Source organism: Cucumis sativus, unplaced genomic scaffold (genome assembly GCF_000004075.3).
Source record: "Cucumis sativus cultivar 9930 unplaced genomic scaffold, Cucumber_9930_V3 scaffold63, whole genome shotgun sequence".
In the NCBI taxonomy this organism is placed as follows: Eukaryota; Viridiplantae; Streptophyta; class Magnoliopsida; order Cucurbitales; family Cucurbitaceae; genus Cucumis; species Cucumis sativus.
Window position 1 is genome coordinate 202229 of NW_022279557.1, and position 18991 is coordinate 221219.

Sequence of the window (18991 nt, forward strand, 5' to 3'; positions counted from 1 at the left end):
AAGTAACAACGCCGGTGAGATGATAGGTCAATCGGTGACGTTCCTCGTCACCTGGAGCAGAATGTGGTGGCGCGAACGTCAAAGGAGCTACGCGCGAATGAATCACAACTTGGCTGGAAAACAGAGGTGAGACGCGATGCCGAGAGTTCGAACTCACGACGAACAGTGCTTCGACTTCAACGGAGACAAAGAGATCGGTGACGACGTGGCCGGCTGACGTCCAAGAGTAATATAAAATGGCTAAGGAGGCAGGTGGCGGTGGGCACGGGGAAGAGGAAGAGTGAAGGAGAAAGAGATGGGGTTGCACGTGAATCAATAAAGAATTGATATTTTAAATTAAAATAACATTAATTCTATTATTATTATTTAACCTTTAGTATTAGTATATTTTTTTATAAAAGCCCCCTTCACTTCCTGCTAAATCCACACGACAACCAAATTCCTTAAAATTTAAAAATTTAGCTTGAGAGAAATACCTTGATATTGAGGGTGTTACATAGTTTCTCTCTAATTTTTTTTCATTCCAATTGTTTTCTTCAAACCAATCTCATCTTCGAAGATAGGAAGGTCTCCAACGGGTGGTGTCCCCAATTCGGTGGATTATAGATTCAGAGACGTCAACAAGAGTAAGTTCTATGTATCTTTTAATTTAAAAGCATACTTAGTTCTTTATTTAGAACTTTGATTCTAAATATTGTCAATGTACTGATATTTTGGAATTTTCAAATTAAAATTGATGAATGGTTTTGTAAAGTCTTTCACTGCCAAGAGCTTTTATCCCTTTAGGGCACACATACCAATTAAACTAATGCAAGACCTTTGCCAGTAGTTAATGGTAGCATCTCACAAAGTGGAAGTGGTTGGCTTACCAACGGAAGATTTTCAATCATTTCTAGCAGTCCCTTTTCTGTTTGAGTATGACCTTCCATATTTTCTGCTATATTACTTATAGTTAATATCAAATGTGCATCTCTGCCATCTATGCTAATATCACTGCCTGATTGCTCTTGATGTTGATTTGCGTTGTTCATTTTTGTTCCCTACACAGAAAAGAAAAAAAAATTGTTTTTATTTATAATCTAAGCAATTTTAAACAATATAAAGCAGTAACTAATGAATTAAACACTAACTGTTGAGTTTCTACAGTAGATTCTTGAAGATGTGACTCTTGAACATATGGATTCTCATGGATGATCACATGTTTGTTATTTTGATGGTCATCATTCTTGTCCAGATTGTGATGACTAGAATCATCACGAAGATCATCATACATGTTGTTAATATCATCAAACAATTGATTTTGATTCTTGTATAAAAAGAAAAAAGGATAATAAAAAAAAAATAGTTACAAAATGATCGTGTATCCTTAAGCAAACAATCGTGTAGAATATCTAAACGGTTGTTTTACCAAGGGTAATCGATATTTCAGGTGGGATATGCGATCGTTCATATGTGATATGCGATCGTGTTAAGATATATCAAACCTTTGTTCTGTCAGAAGTCGTGCTAAGAAGAGTTGAAAGCTTGTAATAAGATCCATCAAAACTGAAAGATTTTACATCAACACGTTCCTGACATAGTAATGCAGTATCAATGAGCATCAAATTACGTGAGATACGTATTAGAAAATATCTAACTGCTCAGTTAATTTTTTATGGACATCAAATCACCTTTTTTCAAGCTTAAGGAAGGAAATGTCGGCACTATATATGTAAAGATCCAAAGGTAAAATATATATATATATACATTTTTTTTATTTGTATATATTTTTATTTTAATATTAATTTAAATAAAAAAGAAAAGAAAAAGAAAATTCTTTATTATATATTTTTTTCTTTCTTTTCTTTTTTTTTTCTTTTTCTTTTCTTTTTCTTTTCTTTTCTCTCTTCTCCTTCCTCCCCGTGCGCCCTTCCCCTTCTCCCCGTCCGCAGCCCAGTAACCACCGACCTCCATTCCTCTTCTTCTTCCGTTCGCAGCAGTCGTCGGCCGCCACATGACCGCTGCCCAGTCCAGATCTGCGTCGCAGCCCAGCAACCGCCGCCCCTATTTCCTTCTTCCGCCGTGCGCCGCGACTCCCACCGATTCTTTCCCTTCCGTTTTCTTCCCGCCGCAGCCCAGCCGCAGCCAGCCGCCGATCCTTTCCCTTCTGTTTTCTTCTCGCCGCAGCCAGCCGCCGATCCTTTCTCTTCCGTTTTCTTCCGCCGCAGTCCAGCCGCAGCCCGCGCGCCGATCTGCCGTCTCCATCTCCGGTTCGCGAAGCAACCTTGCAGCAGTCGTCCCGCGCGCCGATCTGCCGTCTCCATCGCCGATTCTGTCTCCGTCGAAGCCAAGGCCGCCGCGTGAACCAGTAACCGCCACGCTCCCTGCTCACAACCGTCGCTCCACCTGCTATCGACATCGGCTGACTAGTTGCTGTAACCGTTCAGATTTGCTGTCTGTTCGCGACGGTTTCCATCTGTGAAGCCCAGCCGCCACGTCTCATTTGGCCGACCGCTGACCGACCCATACTTAGGATTTTTGCTGCGAGTTCGACATTCGTGCGTTGAGGTGTTGGGAGTAACGTTAGGCTCCCTTACATTCACAACCAGATTGTGAATTGTTGAAGGTTCAGTTCGCCATTATATCGGTGAGTTGAAACTTACGTTGAGGAAAATAAGTGGGATATGTATCGTGAAAGTAATTGAATTTTGTGTTGTTATGCTTAGGATTGTTTCGAGGACGTTAGTGATTAAGGAGCTTCCCTAACTTTGAGGTAAGGGATTTTCTACTGGACTCAATTGTGATTGTGAACTGTATGTGTGTTGAATGTATACCGTGGTTTGACTGAAATATATATGAATGCATATGAATTGAAGTAGACTTAACGTCGAATGTATATCGTGATTGTCATGGAATATATATATAAGTGTGTGTATGTGGACAGGACGAAGATTGTAGATTGTGTTTGTATGAGATACAGATGTGAACTTGTGATTTTCGTTTAGATTGGGTGTACGTTAGCTAAAGTATGACTGTGTGCTGGTGAACTGAGGTGAACTTGTGATTTTCGTTTAGATTGGGTTTACGTTAGCTAAAGTATGACTGTGTGCTGGTGAACTGAGGGGTGTGTTGACTGTATAGTTTGATTGACTGACGTATTAGTATATTATTGACAGACATATGACTAAAGTAAAATAAGTTGACTGTTAGGACGTTGAGAGAAAGAACCTTGTGTTTTGAAGTAACTGAAAGATGGATTGAATGGAATGAGGGGAAAATTGTTAGCTTGTATTGGGATGTGTACCTTGTAGGTGTCCCACGGGATCACCAATTTATTGTGCACCTTCGGGAGCATTAGACTGATATGTGTTTCTGCAGAACACTAGACTGATATGTACGTCCCTCGGGACGTTAGACTCAGATGTGTATCCTACAGGATCACAAGACTGCGACTGTACAGGGTGTCCCAATAGAACGTTAACAATTTATTTTCCCTGACGGACCAGTAGAGGGTCTCTTACTGAGTATTTAAATACTCACCCTTCTTATGTTTAATTTTCAGGCAAAGGTAATAAAGGCGGCAAACCGGCGAGGGCAGGAAGGAAGCGTGATGCCATAGGAAATATGTTGTTTGCTTCCGCTTATGGGTTCTTGTGAGGTTTAAGATGAATTGAAATTTTGCTTACAAGCGTTTATTGTAAATAGTATTGTTTTTATGTTTTCTTGAATGTTTGAAATTCAGTCCTGACTTAAAGATGTTTTTAAATTAGTTTACGTTTCATTTTATATTAATCAAAGTCTTTTATTTGTTAAAAATTAACGACCTCGACTTACTTAGAAAAGTTGGGTCGTTAGTAAGTCGAGGTCGTTACAATATATGTCAGAGTTGTGCATTGCAATGGAAGTGCCAACACGAGGTGATACATGTGTGTCTTTCTGGGATGTAAATGCCACTCCCCGACTAGGACCAGCATAGTCTTAGGGAGAAAGCATGCTAGGAATTGGAGTTGTGTCCTCAATTTCTTCAAGGACTTGAGCATTTCTTCTTACACTAGAATGTCTCTTGTTTAGAGAGTTTATAGGATTTCTCAAGGCCATTTTTGCATACTTAACAGCTCTTGACAACGGTAGAGAGTCTAAATCTACACTTTCAGGGGGTTCCAACTCCACACTTGATGAGCAAAGATAGAGAAGAATCATTAATGATCCAGTAAGCAACATGAAACCTTGTAATTTGGGTTAACGGTAGTCCCTCCCCATTACTAGCTCAACACTTAAACAGAGTCTCTTCTATAAAATATAAAATACAGACACAAATAGTGAATGAAATCTTGTGACGTAACAAACACAAATTTTATGTATACTGCAATTTGACTAAATATTGAACAAGAAAGCCAAGGGAATACACAAAAATCCAACGTTTTTAGGGGTCAATTTGAAAAATGGCAAAACTACTTTTTCTTTCAATTTTAGCAAACAACATTTTTTGCACGTTCATGGTATTTTATAAAATACCAAAATATTCACCTTCTCCAACTATAATTATTTTGTTTTTACATTGTAATTAATTTATGTTATGTATTTATCAACTTTTAATTTTTTTACTTGAAATAGATACATCAACTCATATCATAACTTTCTCTTAAAATCTCGGGACTCAACTAATTGATTCAACATTTTAATAACATTATTCAATCTTACTAATTTCAAAATTACCTAATTGAATTTGAATTTCAAAATAACCAAATTGAATTTCAAAATTATTATTTTTTAGAATTTGAGAATCTCAACGATAGATTTTATATTAAAATAAGCTTATCTCAAAATAATTTTATGACTTGAATATCAAGATAATTAAATTATTATTTTAAAATCAAAGAAAAGCACAAAAAGCGCACCACGCCCCACTCACGTACACACGCACGCGCGCGTATACGCACACACACCCACACGCACACGCACAAACGCGCACACGTGGACACTCACACCCACGCACACATAGACACACACACCCACGCACACGTGGACACGCGCATACGCACACACGTACGCACTCGCGCACACGCACGCACACACCACATATGCACAAAAGATGTATAATGAATTAAAATTAAAAAATAACTACAATAATTGTGTTTAGAAAGACTTTTAAACCATGTTCATTTGACTTAATAACGTTAATTAAATTATAATTTCTATCAATATTGGTTTAAAAGTGTCGTTAGTGTAATTAGATCAATAAATGCAGTCTTATCCAATTTTACGAACAAAAAACAAGTCGAATACGTACCAGTAGAGGCACACTCTTTGTCATAAGATATAGCAACGTGTTTATGGGTCATTTTGAAAAATGGCAAAACTACTTTTTTTTTTTTTTAGCAAATAGAATTTTTTGCACGTGTGCATGATATTTTATAAAATACCAAAATATTCACCTTCTCAACAGTAATATTTCGTTTATACGTTGTAATTAATTATGTTATGCATTTATTAGCTTTTAATTATTTTTTTACCTGAAAAAGATACATCAACCATATCATAACTTTTTTCTTAATATCTCGGGACTCAACTAATTGATTCAAGATTTTAATTTTATTCAATCTTACTAATTTCAAAATAACCTAATTAAATATCAATTTCAAATAACAAAATTATTATTTTTCGAAATTGAGAATCTCAACGACAGATTTTGTATCAAAATAACTTAATTGAATTTCAAAATTAAAAAATATCAACTTGTACACTATCTTTATCTCAAATACTTAATGGCGTTGAATATCAAGATAATTGAATTATTATTTTAAAATTGGGGGAACGAATTTACATTAACAAAAATAAAACTTGTTCGCACACAAGCACAACGCCACGCACACGCACGCACATACACCCATCCACACACGCACGACGCACGCACATATGCACACGCACAAAGATGTGTAAATTAATTAAAGTTAAAAAACAAATACATTAATTATGTTTAGAAAGAGTTTTAACCATGTTCATTTGACTTAATAACATTGATTAAATTATAATTCTATCAATATTGGCTTAAAAGTGTCATTCGTTTATTATTTCAATATAATGCGGTCTTATCCAATTTTACCAAAAAAAACAAATCGAATATGGATCAGATAGATCTACACTCTTGTCATAAAAGACATAACAACATTTTTAGGGGTCATTTTAAAGAATGTCAAAAACTACTTTTTCCTTTGAATTTTAGCACGTGCATGGTATTTTATAAAATACAAAATATCAACATTCTTCAACTGTAATTATTTCGTTCTACTTGTAATTAATTTATGTTATGCATTTATCAGCTTTTAATTATCTTTTACTTGAAATAGATGCATCAACTCATATCCTAATATTTTTCTTAAATATCTCGAGACTCAACTAACTAATTCAAGATATTAATAACTTATTCAATCATACTAATTTCAAAATAACCTAATTGAATTTTGAATTTCAAATAACAAAATGAATTTCAAAATAACAAAATTATTATTTTTCGGAATTTGAGAGTCTCAACGATAGATTTTGTATTAAAATAACCTTAATTGAATTTCAAAATTAAAAAATATCAACCTGTTCACTATCTTTATCTCAAAATAACATTAATGCCTTGAATATCTAGATAATTAAATTATTATTTTAAAATTGGAAGAAACTCAACATTAAAAAATATTAACTTGTTTGCACACAAGCATAGAAGCACTGCGCACACACGTACACATGCACACTTACACACACGCGCGCACACGCACACCTACACACAGACACCCACAAACGCACGAACGCACGCACACACACATGCACACGCTCACGTATGCACACACACACACCTATCCACACGCGCACAAGCACACACACATGCACAAACGCACACACGCGTACGCACAAACGCACACACGTAAACACATACGCACACGCGCACAAACACGCACGTGCGAGCACACCCACACACCCAAGCACACACGCAATAGCCCCGCACACACACGCACGCACAAACACATACAAACATGCACACACCACACACACATGCACACGGACACTCGCACGAACGCACGCACATACACATACGCACACCTACCTAAACGCGCACACGTACACACGCACATATGCATAAAGATGTATAAATGAGTTAAAATTAAAAAACAACTACATTAATTGTGTTTAGAAGGACTTTTAAACCATGTTCATTTGACTTAATAACATTAATTAAACTATAATTTCTATCAATATTGGCTTAAAAGTGTCATTCGTGTAATTATTTCAATATAATGCGATTTTATCCAATTATATTAGCAACAAACAGGTCGAATATGAACCAGTAGATATACACTCTGTCATAAGAGATATAGCAACATTTTTATGGGTCATTTTGAAAAATGACAAAACTATTTTTTTTTTAATTTTAGCAAATACATTTTTTGCACGTGCATAATATTTTATAAAATACCAAAATATCCACAGTCTCCAACTAAAATTATTTTTTTTCTATGTTGTAATTAATTTATATTATGCATTTATCAGCTTTTAATTATTTTTTACCTGAAAAAGATACATAAACTCATATCATACTTTTTTCTTAATATCTCGGGACTCAACTAATGGATTCAAGACTTTAACTTTATTTAATCTTACTAATTTCAAAATAACCTAATTGAATTTGAATTTCAAAATAGCAAAATTATTATTTTTCAGAATTTGATAATCTCAGCAATAGATTTTGTATCAAAATAACTTTAATTGAATTTCAAAATTAAAAAATATCAACTTATTCACTATCTTTATCTCACAATAATATTAATGGCTTGAATATCAAGATAATTAAATTATTGTTTTAAAATTGGGAGAAACTCAACATTAAAAAATATCAACTTATTCACACACAATCACACGCGCATACACATACATACACTTGCACGCGCGTGCACTCATACACGCACCCACACACACACGTGCACACACGCACACACAACACACGAACGTACACGCACACACCAAACCGCACGCACACAAATGCACACGCACTCACCTACTCACGTACACATGTATGTGCGCATACACACACCCAAGCACACGTGGACATGCGCACACGTGAGCGCACACACACACACGAGCGCACACACACGCACACTGATGGTTCAATTTCATCGATAGTTCCTATTTTTGCTGACAGTTTATTTTTTGCCATCGATAGAGGATCTTCCGACAGACCTACGTGACAGTGTGTGTTGACAGCTTAATTTCGTTGGCAAATGAAAAGTCGATTAGTTTTTGAAGATTTACTGACGATATTTGTCATCGACAAAGGGTAAATTTCTTGTAGTGCATGTACATCAAACATATCAAATTTGTTAAGTGTACCAATGAAGTATAACAAGTTTATTAGTGGTGTATCAAGTGTATCAAACTTATAAGTGAAGTCTTTAAGTGTATCAAACTAATCAAGTGTATCAAGGCCTCAGGGGTATCAAGTGTATCAAGAAGAATCAAGTGTAACGAGAAGTATTATGTGTATGAAGATGTTTCAGGTGTGTATCAAAAAGTATCGAGTGTATCAATGAGTACCGAGTGCATGAATTGTATCTATCAAATGTATCAAGTGTATCAGTAAGAAGTATCAAGTGTATCAAGGGGTATTAGGTGTATCAGACGTGTATAAGGTGTATCAAATGTACATCAATAACAAGGGCATTTGTGACATTTTACCTCTTGATGTGTGAGTTGGTCTTTGTTTTTGTCATTTTCTCAAATAATAAAGTATGTGTTCTATGGACTTAATTATTATAACTTATTTTGCCATTTTCGCAAGTGTCCCTTAATTGTAATACATGTATATGTGACATAATCTAATCAAACTAACTCATAATGGACTTAATCGATCTCATGGACCACGAATTCTTCAATTACTTGCAAATTTGGTGAGTTCCTTCAAACGGTGGGTGAAGAGCTTAATTTCGAGAGAGAGGAAAAGTCGTGAAGAGTATTTGCGAGAGAGGGGGGAACGTCGCCAGAGAGCATTTGCGAGAGAGCTAAAGACAACGACGATGTGGGATGAAGTAAGGTTTTTTTCGGTTGTTGTTCACTGGGATGAAAGCTTCGAATTATTTGTTTTAAATCAAAAAGCGTATGATTGAAGGAAAACATTGATTTTTTATTAGGGTAATTTTTAATGACACATAATTTATATCATTCATTAACAATGCGAAAATTTTGTCAAGAAAACTCAATTTGTGTCACGAAATGATAACTTTCGCCTTGTTCCAATAACCTTATTTTGCCTTGCTCCTCTATCTCTTGCAATGTACACATAAAGCTTGGGCAATTTTACCAAAGTGGGAAGCAACTAAGGGGACGAAGGTATATTCGGAGAGAGATTGTTAAACAATTGTAAAAAGTAAGCCCAAGAAGAGAGGTCCAATAAAATTCAGCCACCTCTCACATAGTAATTGAAATAGTCTAGCCACTTCAACCATTTCCCTCACAGAAGAAGAAGACCATAGCCACTCGAGGCTTTTGCACAAACAAACACCAGAAGATGGTGTTTGGTTCTGTATCTGTGCTAAGCGCGTCGTTGTTGACGCCAGGCATCACACCTTGGAAAGGCTCTCTTCCATTATATATAGCCAAAGAACTTCGAATTATTGAAAATAAATATTTTCAACAGTTTTATATTCTCCTTTAATTTATATTCACTTTTGTTAGAAGTATTTCTTCTTCATTTTTCTCACGAAAATCACATAATTTATTTACTGTTCTTGTAAATGTGTAATGATTATTTTATCATTTCATGTGAACAACATGATTTTGTTACCATTTACTCTCTTTGCTTTTTACTATTGAAATCTCCCTAACTATAAACTAATTGCACAATTTTGCTCCTAATATACGATCATGTAGCAACCTATAAGCCAAGAGTAAAAACAAGAATCAATTGAAGAGGGAATATATTGATATATATCACCCTGGAAGATGAAATACACATGGAAGAGGGAATAAGTTGATACAAAAACTAATCACCATTCATCATATATGAACAAAATATGTAATGAAATGCTTGGAATGAAACATGATGAAATAATTTTCATTAGAATAAAATAAAGGGTAAGAAAATGTATCCATACCTTCGGATGGTATTCAGAAACAATCACCATAGGCAAATTCTGAGTAACGACACCAAAAAACTGAACTACTTTAGGATGACGGATCTTTTCCAATAATGTCAACTCATATTTGAATGCATTTATGTAGGAAATTCAATAAAATAATTAAGAAACCTTGCAATATGTGAGAGATATACGAACTTCAAACAAATTTTACAAGTTTCAGCAAAAATTTTCAAACAACTTTTAAAGTTTAAGCAAAAAGTAACCGTAGGTAGGAAGGGGAGAAAAAGTGGGGTCTCGAATTAATTCTGAAAAATTAGTAGGCTTTCAAAATTTAGGTTCTAGAAGTAGAATTATTGCAGAAAAATAAATAATTGCATCATTCAAATTGAATCAAACATATCAGGATTTATATTCTCCACAACGTATAATGGAGTATAAACATAAAGTTTCTATATACAAAGCTATGTATCTCTACCCTTGACTTCTCTTTCTCTCTTTCTACCTTTTTTATCCTTTCTTTCTCCCATTCACTCAATACACTTGCAAGAACCTTCATTTTTTTTGTATTTAAATTTTCTTGGCACCATCCTTTTTTAATTATCAAGGGTTTGTTATTGTCACATCTCTACCTTGTCAATTTTCGTTTTTCACTCAGCTTCTTTCTTCTTTTGTCTTCACTACTTTCTTCGCTCCTTCTTCTCAAGCTCTAACTTTTGCTATTATCAACCAGTCTCAAATGACCATTGGAAAACCTATAGCCCACTGAGAGGCAGCCAATATAGTAATGCCTGTAATGATAAACTCCAATGAAATCAAAAGTTCTTCTTTAAGATTTGGAAATATATATTAGATAAAGCATAATTAGTTGAAAAAGAACCTCAAAATTTTGTGTTAAACGACTACAATTTCATCGTATAATATGCCATATTGACATCATATTTTTCCTACAAAAACATATTAACTAAAATAAGCTCATAAACACAAAAATGCACTAAGTGTTGGTTAACATACACTACCTTGAAATATGACAAAGACTTTATTTCTCCTAACCAGACAGCATAGTCAGGAGGTAGTTTGGGAGCAAACATAATTGACTTAATTTCTAGCAATATCCTATAAAAATTTCAAATTCTTGAAATATGGAACCCAATGGAAGTTTTAGGGGAATGAAGTATAACCTCTAAATACAGAAGGATGACATAAAGGGAATGAAGACTCAAAAGAAGGACGACGTTTTCGTAGAGAAGGACGACAATTTGAGGGACAACGAATGAGTAACATGAAGGATTTGGAAACGAATAGAGTTTAGCGAAAGTGGAATGTGACAGAAGGACGGTGAACGTGTTTACTCGTTTTCGAACAGAGAATGTGTTTACGCATTTCGAACGGTGAACAGATGGACAAATCAACGAAGGTGAAGGGAACGCAAAGTAGACGAACGGTGACAGACGATGAACGCAAATGAATGAAGGTGAATGCTGATGAACGCGAAGGGAAGTCTTTTTCGGCAATGAACGCAGATGAATGCACAGATGAACGTGAAGGGAAGGTTAGGTGAATGACACTTTTGATTTTGGGTGGAGAAGGGACAAAGTCGCGGCGAATTAGGTTTAATTAAGAAAAGGGGAAGTGATCTAATTGAAACGCTGTGTTTTGTAAAAGAATATTAAAACAATAATTTTTTAGAAATTTCTTGACGTTTTTAAAACGTCAAAAACAAATTAAAATTTCTTGAAGTTTGTAAAAACATCAATGATCTTTTAGAATTATCTTGACGTTTTAAAAACGTCAAGAATTTTTTATAAATTTCTTGATGTTTGTAAAAATGTCAAGAACTTTTTAGAATTATCTCGACATTTTAAAAACGTTAAGAATTTTTTATAAATTTCTTGACGTTTTTAAAACATCGAGGAAAACTATATATTATTGACGTTTAAAAAACGTCAAGAAAAAATACATCTTACTTGATGTTTAATTGCACAAAAAACGTCAAGAAAGTTGAAAATTGGCCTTTCATAAAAATTCTTGACGTTTTTTTATTTGAAATCACATCTTTCTTGACGTTTTTTCTCAAAAACGTCAAGAAAGGAAAACTACAACCATCAAGAGAGCCTGTTTTTGTAGTAGTGATTTTGGGGACAAGACTGAGTGTGGAGTTGGGATTATAATTGCACAAAATGGAATTCACTCATTTCCTACTTTAGGGTAAGTAGATGAATGTTAGCTTAAATGGTGTCTCCAAAACTTGAACAAAGGGCCCGTACCCTCTCGATGACATGAGAGGGGTTTTTGTTTATTAGTAGGACCATAAACAAGTTGTTCATTAGAGGAGCACTGGTTTTTAAGGATTAGAGGTAACATAGGGGTAAAGCGGTAAATTGATCCAACTGGTGATACAAACACTTGTGAAGGACTAACTTACTATTATTGGTCTATATCCGTGGACATAGAAATATATTTTTAGTGAGAAGAGTTCAGTTGTGAGTCTTTAGTGGAGTGTACACACAGCTAACGAATATTGATTAATGTGGTTAATGAGTTTAGCCAATTAATCTTAGATCGTTGTAGCTTCTGATCTGTAGGTCCATTAGGTCCTTTTCCTAGCTCGTAAAGGGTAATGAGATTTATTTGTATTGGTTGTAATTTAAAATGTTTAAATTTAACTTGGGAATTAGTATAATGTATAGTGATACATTATAATATAAAGTTTATCAAACTTTACTATATAAATTTAACTTTGGGGATGATTCAAAATTAATTTATGAGAGATAAAATATTTAAATGAGTTCAAATATTAATTTAATGTGAATTGGATTCATATTAAAATTATTGAGAGAAACTTATATTTGAATATGATTCAAATTTAATTTAAGTTAAATATAAGATAAATAATTTAGTGTTATTAGTTAATTGGAGAATTAATTAATAGTTTAGTTTAATATTATTTAATTAAATTCGATTTCATTAATTATTAACTAATTGATTAATGTTTAATTAATCAATAGATTTGAAATATATATTAATTTAATTTTTGTAAATTAATAGAATCTCATGGTTCTCTTCTACTTCATTTTCTATTCCTAGAAGGAAAGAGAGTTATAATATCTAGAACAAAACAATTTTCTTAAAAAAATGAATTAATAAAAAAAAAAAATAAGGCTAACGCTATTGCTCTTTGCAAAAAGAAAAGAGTTTCTCTCAAATATCTCTAAACTTTTCCCATCCCAATTGGTTCCACAAACCAATCTCATCACAGAGGTACTCTTTGCAATTTAAGCTCTCTTTGCAATGGACAGTCTTCAAAGTTTTTTTAACGATGTTTCCAATGCTTTCCTTTCTCTCTCATGTTTAATAAAACCAATTTCTCTTAAAACTTGTAGGGAGGCTACATCGTATCGAATTTCATACAACTGACGTGTTCATCGAGTTACAACAAGTGCCGCACAATAGTCTGTTCCGTGTTTGAAAAGTTGTGATTGTGACACGCTGCACATGAGGTTAGAACGAGACATGGCAAGGCAAGCCCTACGCGCCTGCCAACTTCTGCCACAATATTTTGTACGCAAGCTAATGTCTTTCGGCTGTTTTTGTGGGTTTTGGAAATTTTAAGCAAAGTTTTGATATTTTTATGATCAATGGGAATTAAATGGAATTATTTCCCATTATTTTTCATTATTTTAGATCTGAAGGAGATCGAACAAGTTTATAAGCCAAGGGTCCAAGCTACTCTCTATAAGTGACAAAAATGAGTTTAAAGTTGATTTCTAAACATGAATTTACTATCAAATGTTTCAAGCATGCTTTGATGTTTGAATATTTGAGGATACTGACTTATAAAGTATTTCCAAAGCATGCATTTAGAAACATTTTGGTAAACATGTTTTTATTGATGAATTTACTAATGAAAATTATAAGCAATCATGATTGTGCTAAGTTTTCAAAATGTTTAAGCTTGAAAATAATATTAGCATGTTTTAGTCTATACCTAAAATATTCTAAGATATATAGCAACCCTTCGGGAGAGATTTCTTGTGCATAGAGGTCATTTGATTTGGATATTCAGTAAATACCTAGCTTTCCATCATTGGTATTAGATAAGAGATGAAGACTTTTAAAGATGCTTAGTTTCCCATCTCAAGGGACGAGACCCTGTACGAATGCCTAGTTTTCCATCTCATTGTAGTTATAACGAGATAGGGCACAATTGATGCCTAGAGTTTCATCTCGTAAGTATCGTATCACGGGATAGGGCTTCTATGCCTAGTTTATTGTTTTTCGTCTCGACGATTCTAGGTATAGCAACTGAAAGGGAAAGTTTGAGATAAGTTGTTTGAATTTTTGATTTCATTTATGTTAAGAGTTAATTGTTAAATACTTAATATTTCAAAACGATGTTTTATAAAACAATCACTCATTGGGCTTTTGTTTTGTTTTGTTTTTTTTTCTTTTTTTTTTTTTGAAAAGGAGACAACCTCTTTATTAATATTAAAATAATAATAATAATTAGACAAAAACTCAGAGTACAAGAGAGTTATACAATGAACATGTAACCATGGATCAGGGGGTGCACCTTGGCATCTCAACTAGGTTGACACCCCATAACACCCTCATCATATCCAACCAAGCTAAAACCCATAACAAAGGAGTAATGTCCAAAGGCAAAACAAACACAAAAAAAGCCTTCTATTTGTGTCTTTTGGTTTTGATCTTCTGTTGTCGCTTTTTGGATGTGATGAGGGCGCTAAGGGGTGTCAACCTAATTGAGATGTCCAGGTGCGTCTGTTGATCCTCTGTCCTATTGCTCTTTGTATAATCCTCATTACATTGAGCTTTGTCTCTTCATTTTTCAATATTAATAATAGTGAGACTCATATCCTTTTTTTTTAAAAAAAAAAATATGGGTTAATTTGATAAAAGTGTTGCTAGCAGAGATTTGGTTTGAGCACAACCAACACATTTTCCATGATAACAAAAGGGATTTGTGTGGTGAAAATAGATCTATTAGATCTCTTGGAGCAATAAAAAAGAAATAAGATCTTTATGTGAAAGCCGAACTTTTTTTTATGGAGCAGTGTGAAGAAAGGCCTTTACTTTTGGGCAACATTGGAATTGGGGCATGGTTGTGCGCTTATTATCAAAAGTTGTCCCCTAACGATCAAACTGGTTCCCTGTTGCGAAATGGTGGGTTAGTTGAGGACATGTCATTATTCTTGAACCTTCAGATAAATCTCCTTATCTTAGGGAATTAAAAGTTGTTCAACACAGGCTTGAAACAGACATGTATAGGGCTTCTGTATTTTCCCATAAGGAGCAAATGATTGATTATATATTGGTATGTTTTGCAAAGGGAAAGATTTCCCTAACACGTATTGTAAAAAAATATGTAGTTGGCTAGTAGTGAAAAGTTAGCAAGGCTATTCATGTTTCTCTTGGTGTTCCCTCTCACTCCTCTTGAAGCTTATTGTGGGCATTTTGTCAACTTACTTTGGGTTTCTTTTGTCTTCTGTTTTAATTAATTACTTCGTACTTATTTTACATTTTAGTTTTCATTAGTGCGTTCTGGATAGAGGATTTTGTTTAGCTCGTTGTTATTGTTGATAAAATTAAAATGCCAACGATTACAATTCTTGAGAACGGACTCATCTGTTTCCAATTCAGATGCCCAAAACTTGTTGAATGGATCCTATCTCGTTGATCGCGACATCTTGCTTGCAAAAGTATGCTCCTTCGTAAATGGACTCCAGGTATTGTCCCTAAATCCTTTGTTTTTTTATTATCTTTCTATATGGATTAAACTAGGTAGGATTCCAATGGAGTTGTGGACAGATGTCAGATTGACTGTTGTGGCTAGTGCTATAGGAAAACCTCTATCTTTAGATCTAGCTACTAAGGAAAGGCGAAGGTTGTCACATGCTTGAGTATGTGTTGAATCAAATGTGGACTCTCCTATGCTTGCTGAATTTACAATTCACCTTAGGGGAGAGGATTTCGTTATGACTCTGAATTATTAGTGGAAGCCTTGAAGGTGTAATTTATGTCGGTCTTTTGGGCATTCTAGTGGTAAGTGTCCTAAGATTGTGGAAAACAAAGTTCATCGAGAGGATGATGTGAGCAAGGTGGTTTCAAACAAAGAGGAGGAATGGACAATTGTGTCTTGTGGATGTGGTGTTAGACTTTAAATAGTTGGAGGAAAGTAAGACTAATAGCTCCCCCATTAGGCATATTAAGGAAAAGGAGGTAGGTAATCGGGATGCAATTACTCGTTATTAGGAAGAAAAGAGAGTTGGTTTATGTTCCGGAGAAGGGTAAATGTGTGGATGTGATTATGCCTAACTCTTTTGGCAGCCTTATGAAGTTAGGAAGACAAGTGGACCTTATCTATAGTGGACCTTATCTATAGAAGATAATACCGCTATGGTTCTTAGGCGTATGTTATTAATAACCTTAAGATCATTTCAAAATATAAATATATTTTTAGTATAAGTCCTCACGTTCGACTCTAGACTCACCAAGAAACCTTATTTGGATATTACGAATATGACAAAATTAGTGATATTAGATGACTATCAAACGATAATCATAGGGTTATCAACTTTTAAATTTACTACTTTTAAAATTTAGAAAATGTAGTGACATGAGTCATATGATTATAAATGTTTTTGTTATTTTTGCAGGGTTCCAAAGAAAAAAGAAAAAAGTAAGATGTGATTGATAATATGTGAAAAAAGGAAAAAAATTAAAGAAACATAACTCGATATATCTAATTTGTTTAAAAACGACCCCATTTGTAATTTTATTTTCCAAAGTCACACAACATCTTTTTGGAAAGTTTTTTTAGAGAAGCATGCCAATACCTTCATCCTACGTTGAGAAAGCTCCAAGTCGCGACGAAAAAGCTCTAAGTCACCGGTTCTCGCAGCTTGAAATTTTTTTTTATGATAATTAATATAACATAGCATAATAGAAATCCAACCATCACTATTCAACTCAACATCATAGTAGATTTTGTGTTTGCACATTTATTCATTCACTTCAGCTTGTGTAATTGTTTAGCGATAGATCATAAATAAATTAACTAGAATTTCAATGAAGTTATTAGTAAGCCAGAAAATACTTATAATGCACACATGAGGGGAAAGTAAGTACATTGTATAATTAAACAAACACCACATGTTTTTCTACACACTTATAATTATAATGCACGAAAGAGTAAGACATAATGGAATTGCAAATCTAAGGTGGCCAAGCCTCTAACACTTTGAACTATAACTTTCTTTCAACACAATCAAACAAAAAGCCAATACAAAAAATATGCATAAATCACAATGGATATCCAACCATTGTTGTTTTAATTTCTAAAAAAAATAAATTTCTTGTTACCTATTTTTGCAACTATAGTTAATATGAAAGTGTAACACAAAAAAATTAAACAATATTGAAAGTGCAAACATGGTTAACAAATTGGTTGTTACCTTTTTTTTAGTCCGAAATAAGTGACTTGGTTAACAAATGTTCTGCATTTTACCTCCTGTAATTTCAAAAGTAGCTAGATTTTTATTAGCATGAACAAAGAGGGAAGTGATTGATTGAATAATAAATTGCAAAAATATAAAAAAATTCCAATAGAATGGAGAAATTTTGGATACAAATACCAGCTCTCTACAATGATGAAATAACAATGTAGTTCAATAAAATTGACGAAAACAATGTTTCTGGGTTAAGAAACAACCTCTGTGATTGGGGTATCAAGAACCCTCTCAGAACCATATTTCTCCAAAAGCCTTTTGTTTATCTAATTGAAGGGAATAAAAAAGCCAAAAATTGTTAAAATGTACAATTAAATGAATAAGAAATTCAAATATCATGTGAAGTAGAGATCATCTCTTCCACCTACCTAACTTATAAGTCTCCTGATATTCTCCGACCTGCATCAAAATGTTTGAAATTAATCATAAGTGTAGACAAATCATATAATATACAAACATAAATGGGTTTGTGTTCATTCTCCCTCACCTCTTCTCTCATAAATTTTTTTTTTTTTTTGATCAACAGACATTTCTTCATCAAGTGCAGAGTTTAGAGTATCCCTCACGGTCATCTGTGCATATTCGGGACAAATTTTGGTTTAAAATGGTTAGTCTTTTGTTTTCAAACAACATCAAGCAGTAAGATGGACGACCATTCTCAACCATAATACAACCGTATAAGCCAAGAGAAATAGGAAGTAGAGGTTAATAGTACATTACTCACCTACTGTGTGACAGTAGGGAAAATACGGTCCCTTATAAGCCATATCTCCTTCTATCAATCTGTATCTTCTCATATCAATCATCAACTCCATTGGATTTGTAAGGAGAACCCAAAGCACCATGTGATATATGGACTTTCCCCAACTTTATACGTGAAGAGGGAAGAGGAATTAATTTCTAACCTCTTCATGCGTGAGGTTCAAATTTCTAACCCAAAAAAACCCAAAGCACCATGAGCAATACGTCGCTTCTATACAAATACAAAAGGTTCAAATCACAAATCAAGATATCTTCATACGTGAATGAGAATTAATTTCTAATCTCTAAATAAAGAAGGATGGAGTTTTCGTATAGAGAAGCGACGATGGATGACATTTTCGAAGGAGCCTTGAAGCACGGTGGATGGCAGACGGAGATTGAGTGTGAAGAGATGGAATTAATCTTCGGTGGCGATTTCGAATGGTGATTTCGAACGAGTGTGAAGACCAATTTCGAATCACGTCAAGAATGGGTGTGGGATAGGGCTTCCCCAACTTCAAGAACGGTGATTTCAGTTGGAGATTTCAAAAACTCAAGCGCGACGACAATGTGAAGGTGGAGATTTCGAAAATGCTTAGGCGTGAAGAAGAAGAAGATGCGTTTTAA

At 34.2% G+C, this 18991-nt stretch overlaps 1 protein-coding gene and 3 long non-coding RNA genes across 5 annotated transcripts; 1 reads left to right on the top strand and 3 right to left on the bottom strand.

Moving 5' to 3' along the window:
* Positions 1 to 711: 711 nt before the first annotated feature.
* On the bottom strand, positions 712 to 10469 carry LOC116406065. Of its 2 annotated transcripts, XR_004219133.1 has the most exons (4): positions 10113 to 10469; positions 1485 to 1571; positions 1131 to 1244; positions 712 to 1040 (listed from the first exon to the last, which is right to left on the bottom strand). XR_004219133.1 is itself a non-coding variant. In XM_031889777.1 (3 exons), exons 1-3 carry the CDS (start codon positions 10140 to 10142, stop codon positions 801 to 803), a joined length of 357 nt encoding a protein of 118 aa, XP_031745637.1. In that variant the 5' UTR covers positions 10143 to 10469; the 3' UTR covers positions 712 to 800. The 2 variants fall into 2 exon arrangements, 1 of the variants encoding a protein (XP_031745637.1); XM_031889777.1 differs by lacking the exon at positions 1131 to 1244.
* Positions 2432 to 3596, top strand: LOC116406066. The gene is made up of 3 exons (XR_004219134.1): positions 2432 to 2626; positions 2706 to 2752; positions 3542 to 3596. It is a non-coding gene; the product is annotated as an uncharacterized LOC116406066 (long non-coding RNA).
* Positions 10470 to 16965: 6496 nt separating the features above from the next.
* On the bottom strand, positions 16966 to 17898 carry LOC116406068. Its single transcript, XR_004219136.1, has 3 exons — positions 17827 to 17898; positions 17570 to 17625; positions 16966 to 17016 (listed from the first exon to the last, which is right to left on the bottom strand). It is a non-coding gene; the product is annotated as an uncharacterized LOC116406068 (long non-coding RNA).
* A 227-nt stretch (positions 17899 to 18125) lies between these two features.
* LOC116406069 lies at positions 18126 to 18728 on the bottom strand. Its single transcript, XR_004219137.1, has 2 exons — positions 18348 to 18728; positions 18126 to 18195 (listed from the first exon to the last, which is right to left on the bottom strand). It is a non-coding gene; the product is annotated as an uncharacterized LOC116406069 (long non-coding RNA).
* Between the last annotated feature and the right edge of the window lie 263 nt (positions 18729 to 18991).

Bases quoted from the DNA above. Each gene is read 5' to 3' on its own strand.
- LOC116406065 (XM_031889777.1), bottom strand. From the start codon at position 10,142: ATGGTGATTGTTTCTGAATACCATCCGAAG. The intron at 1,572-10,112 runs GTATGGATACAT...TTACTATGTCAG, and splicing joins TTTCTGAATACCATCCGAAG to GAACGTGTTGATGTAAAATC. The intron at 1,041-1,484 runs GTTTGATATATC...TTTTCTGTGTAG, and splicing joins CGACTTCTGACAGAACAAAG to GGAACAAAAATGAACAACGC.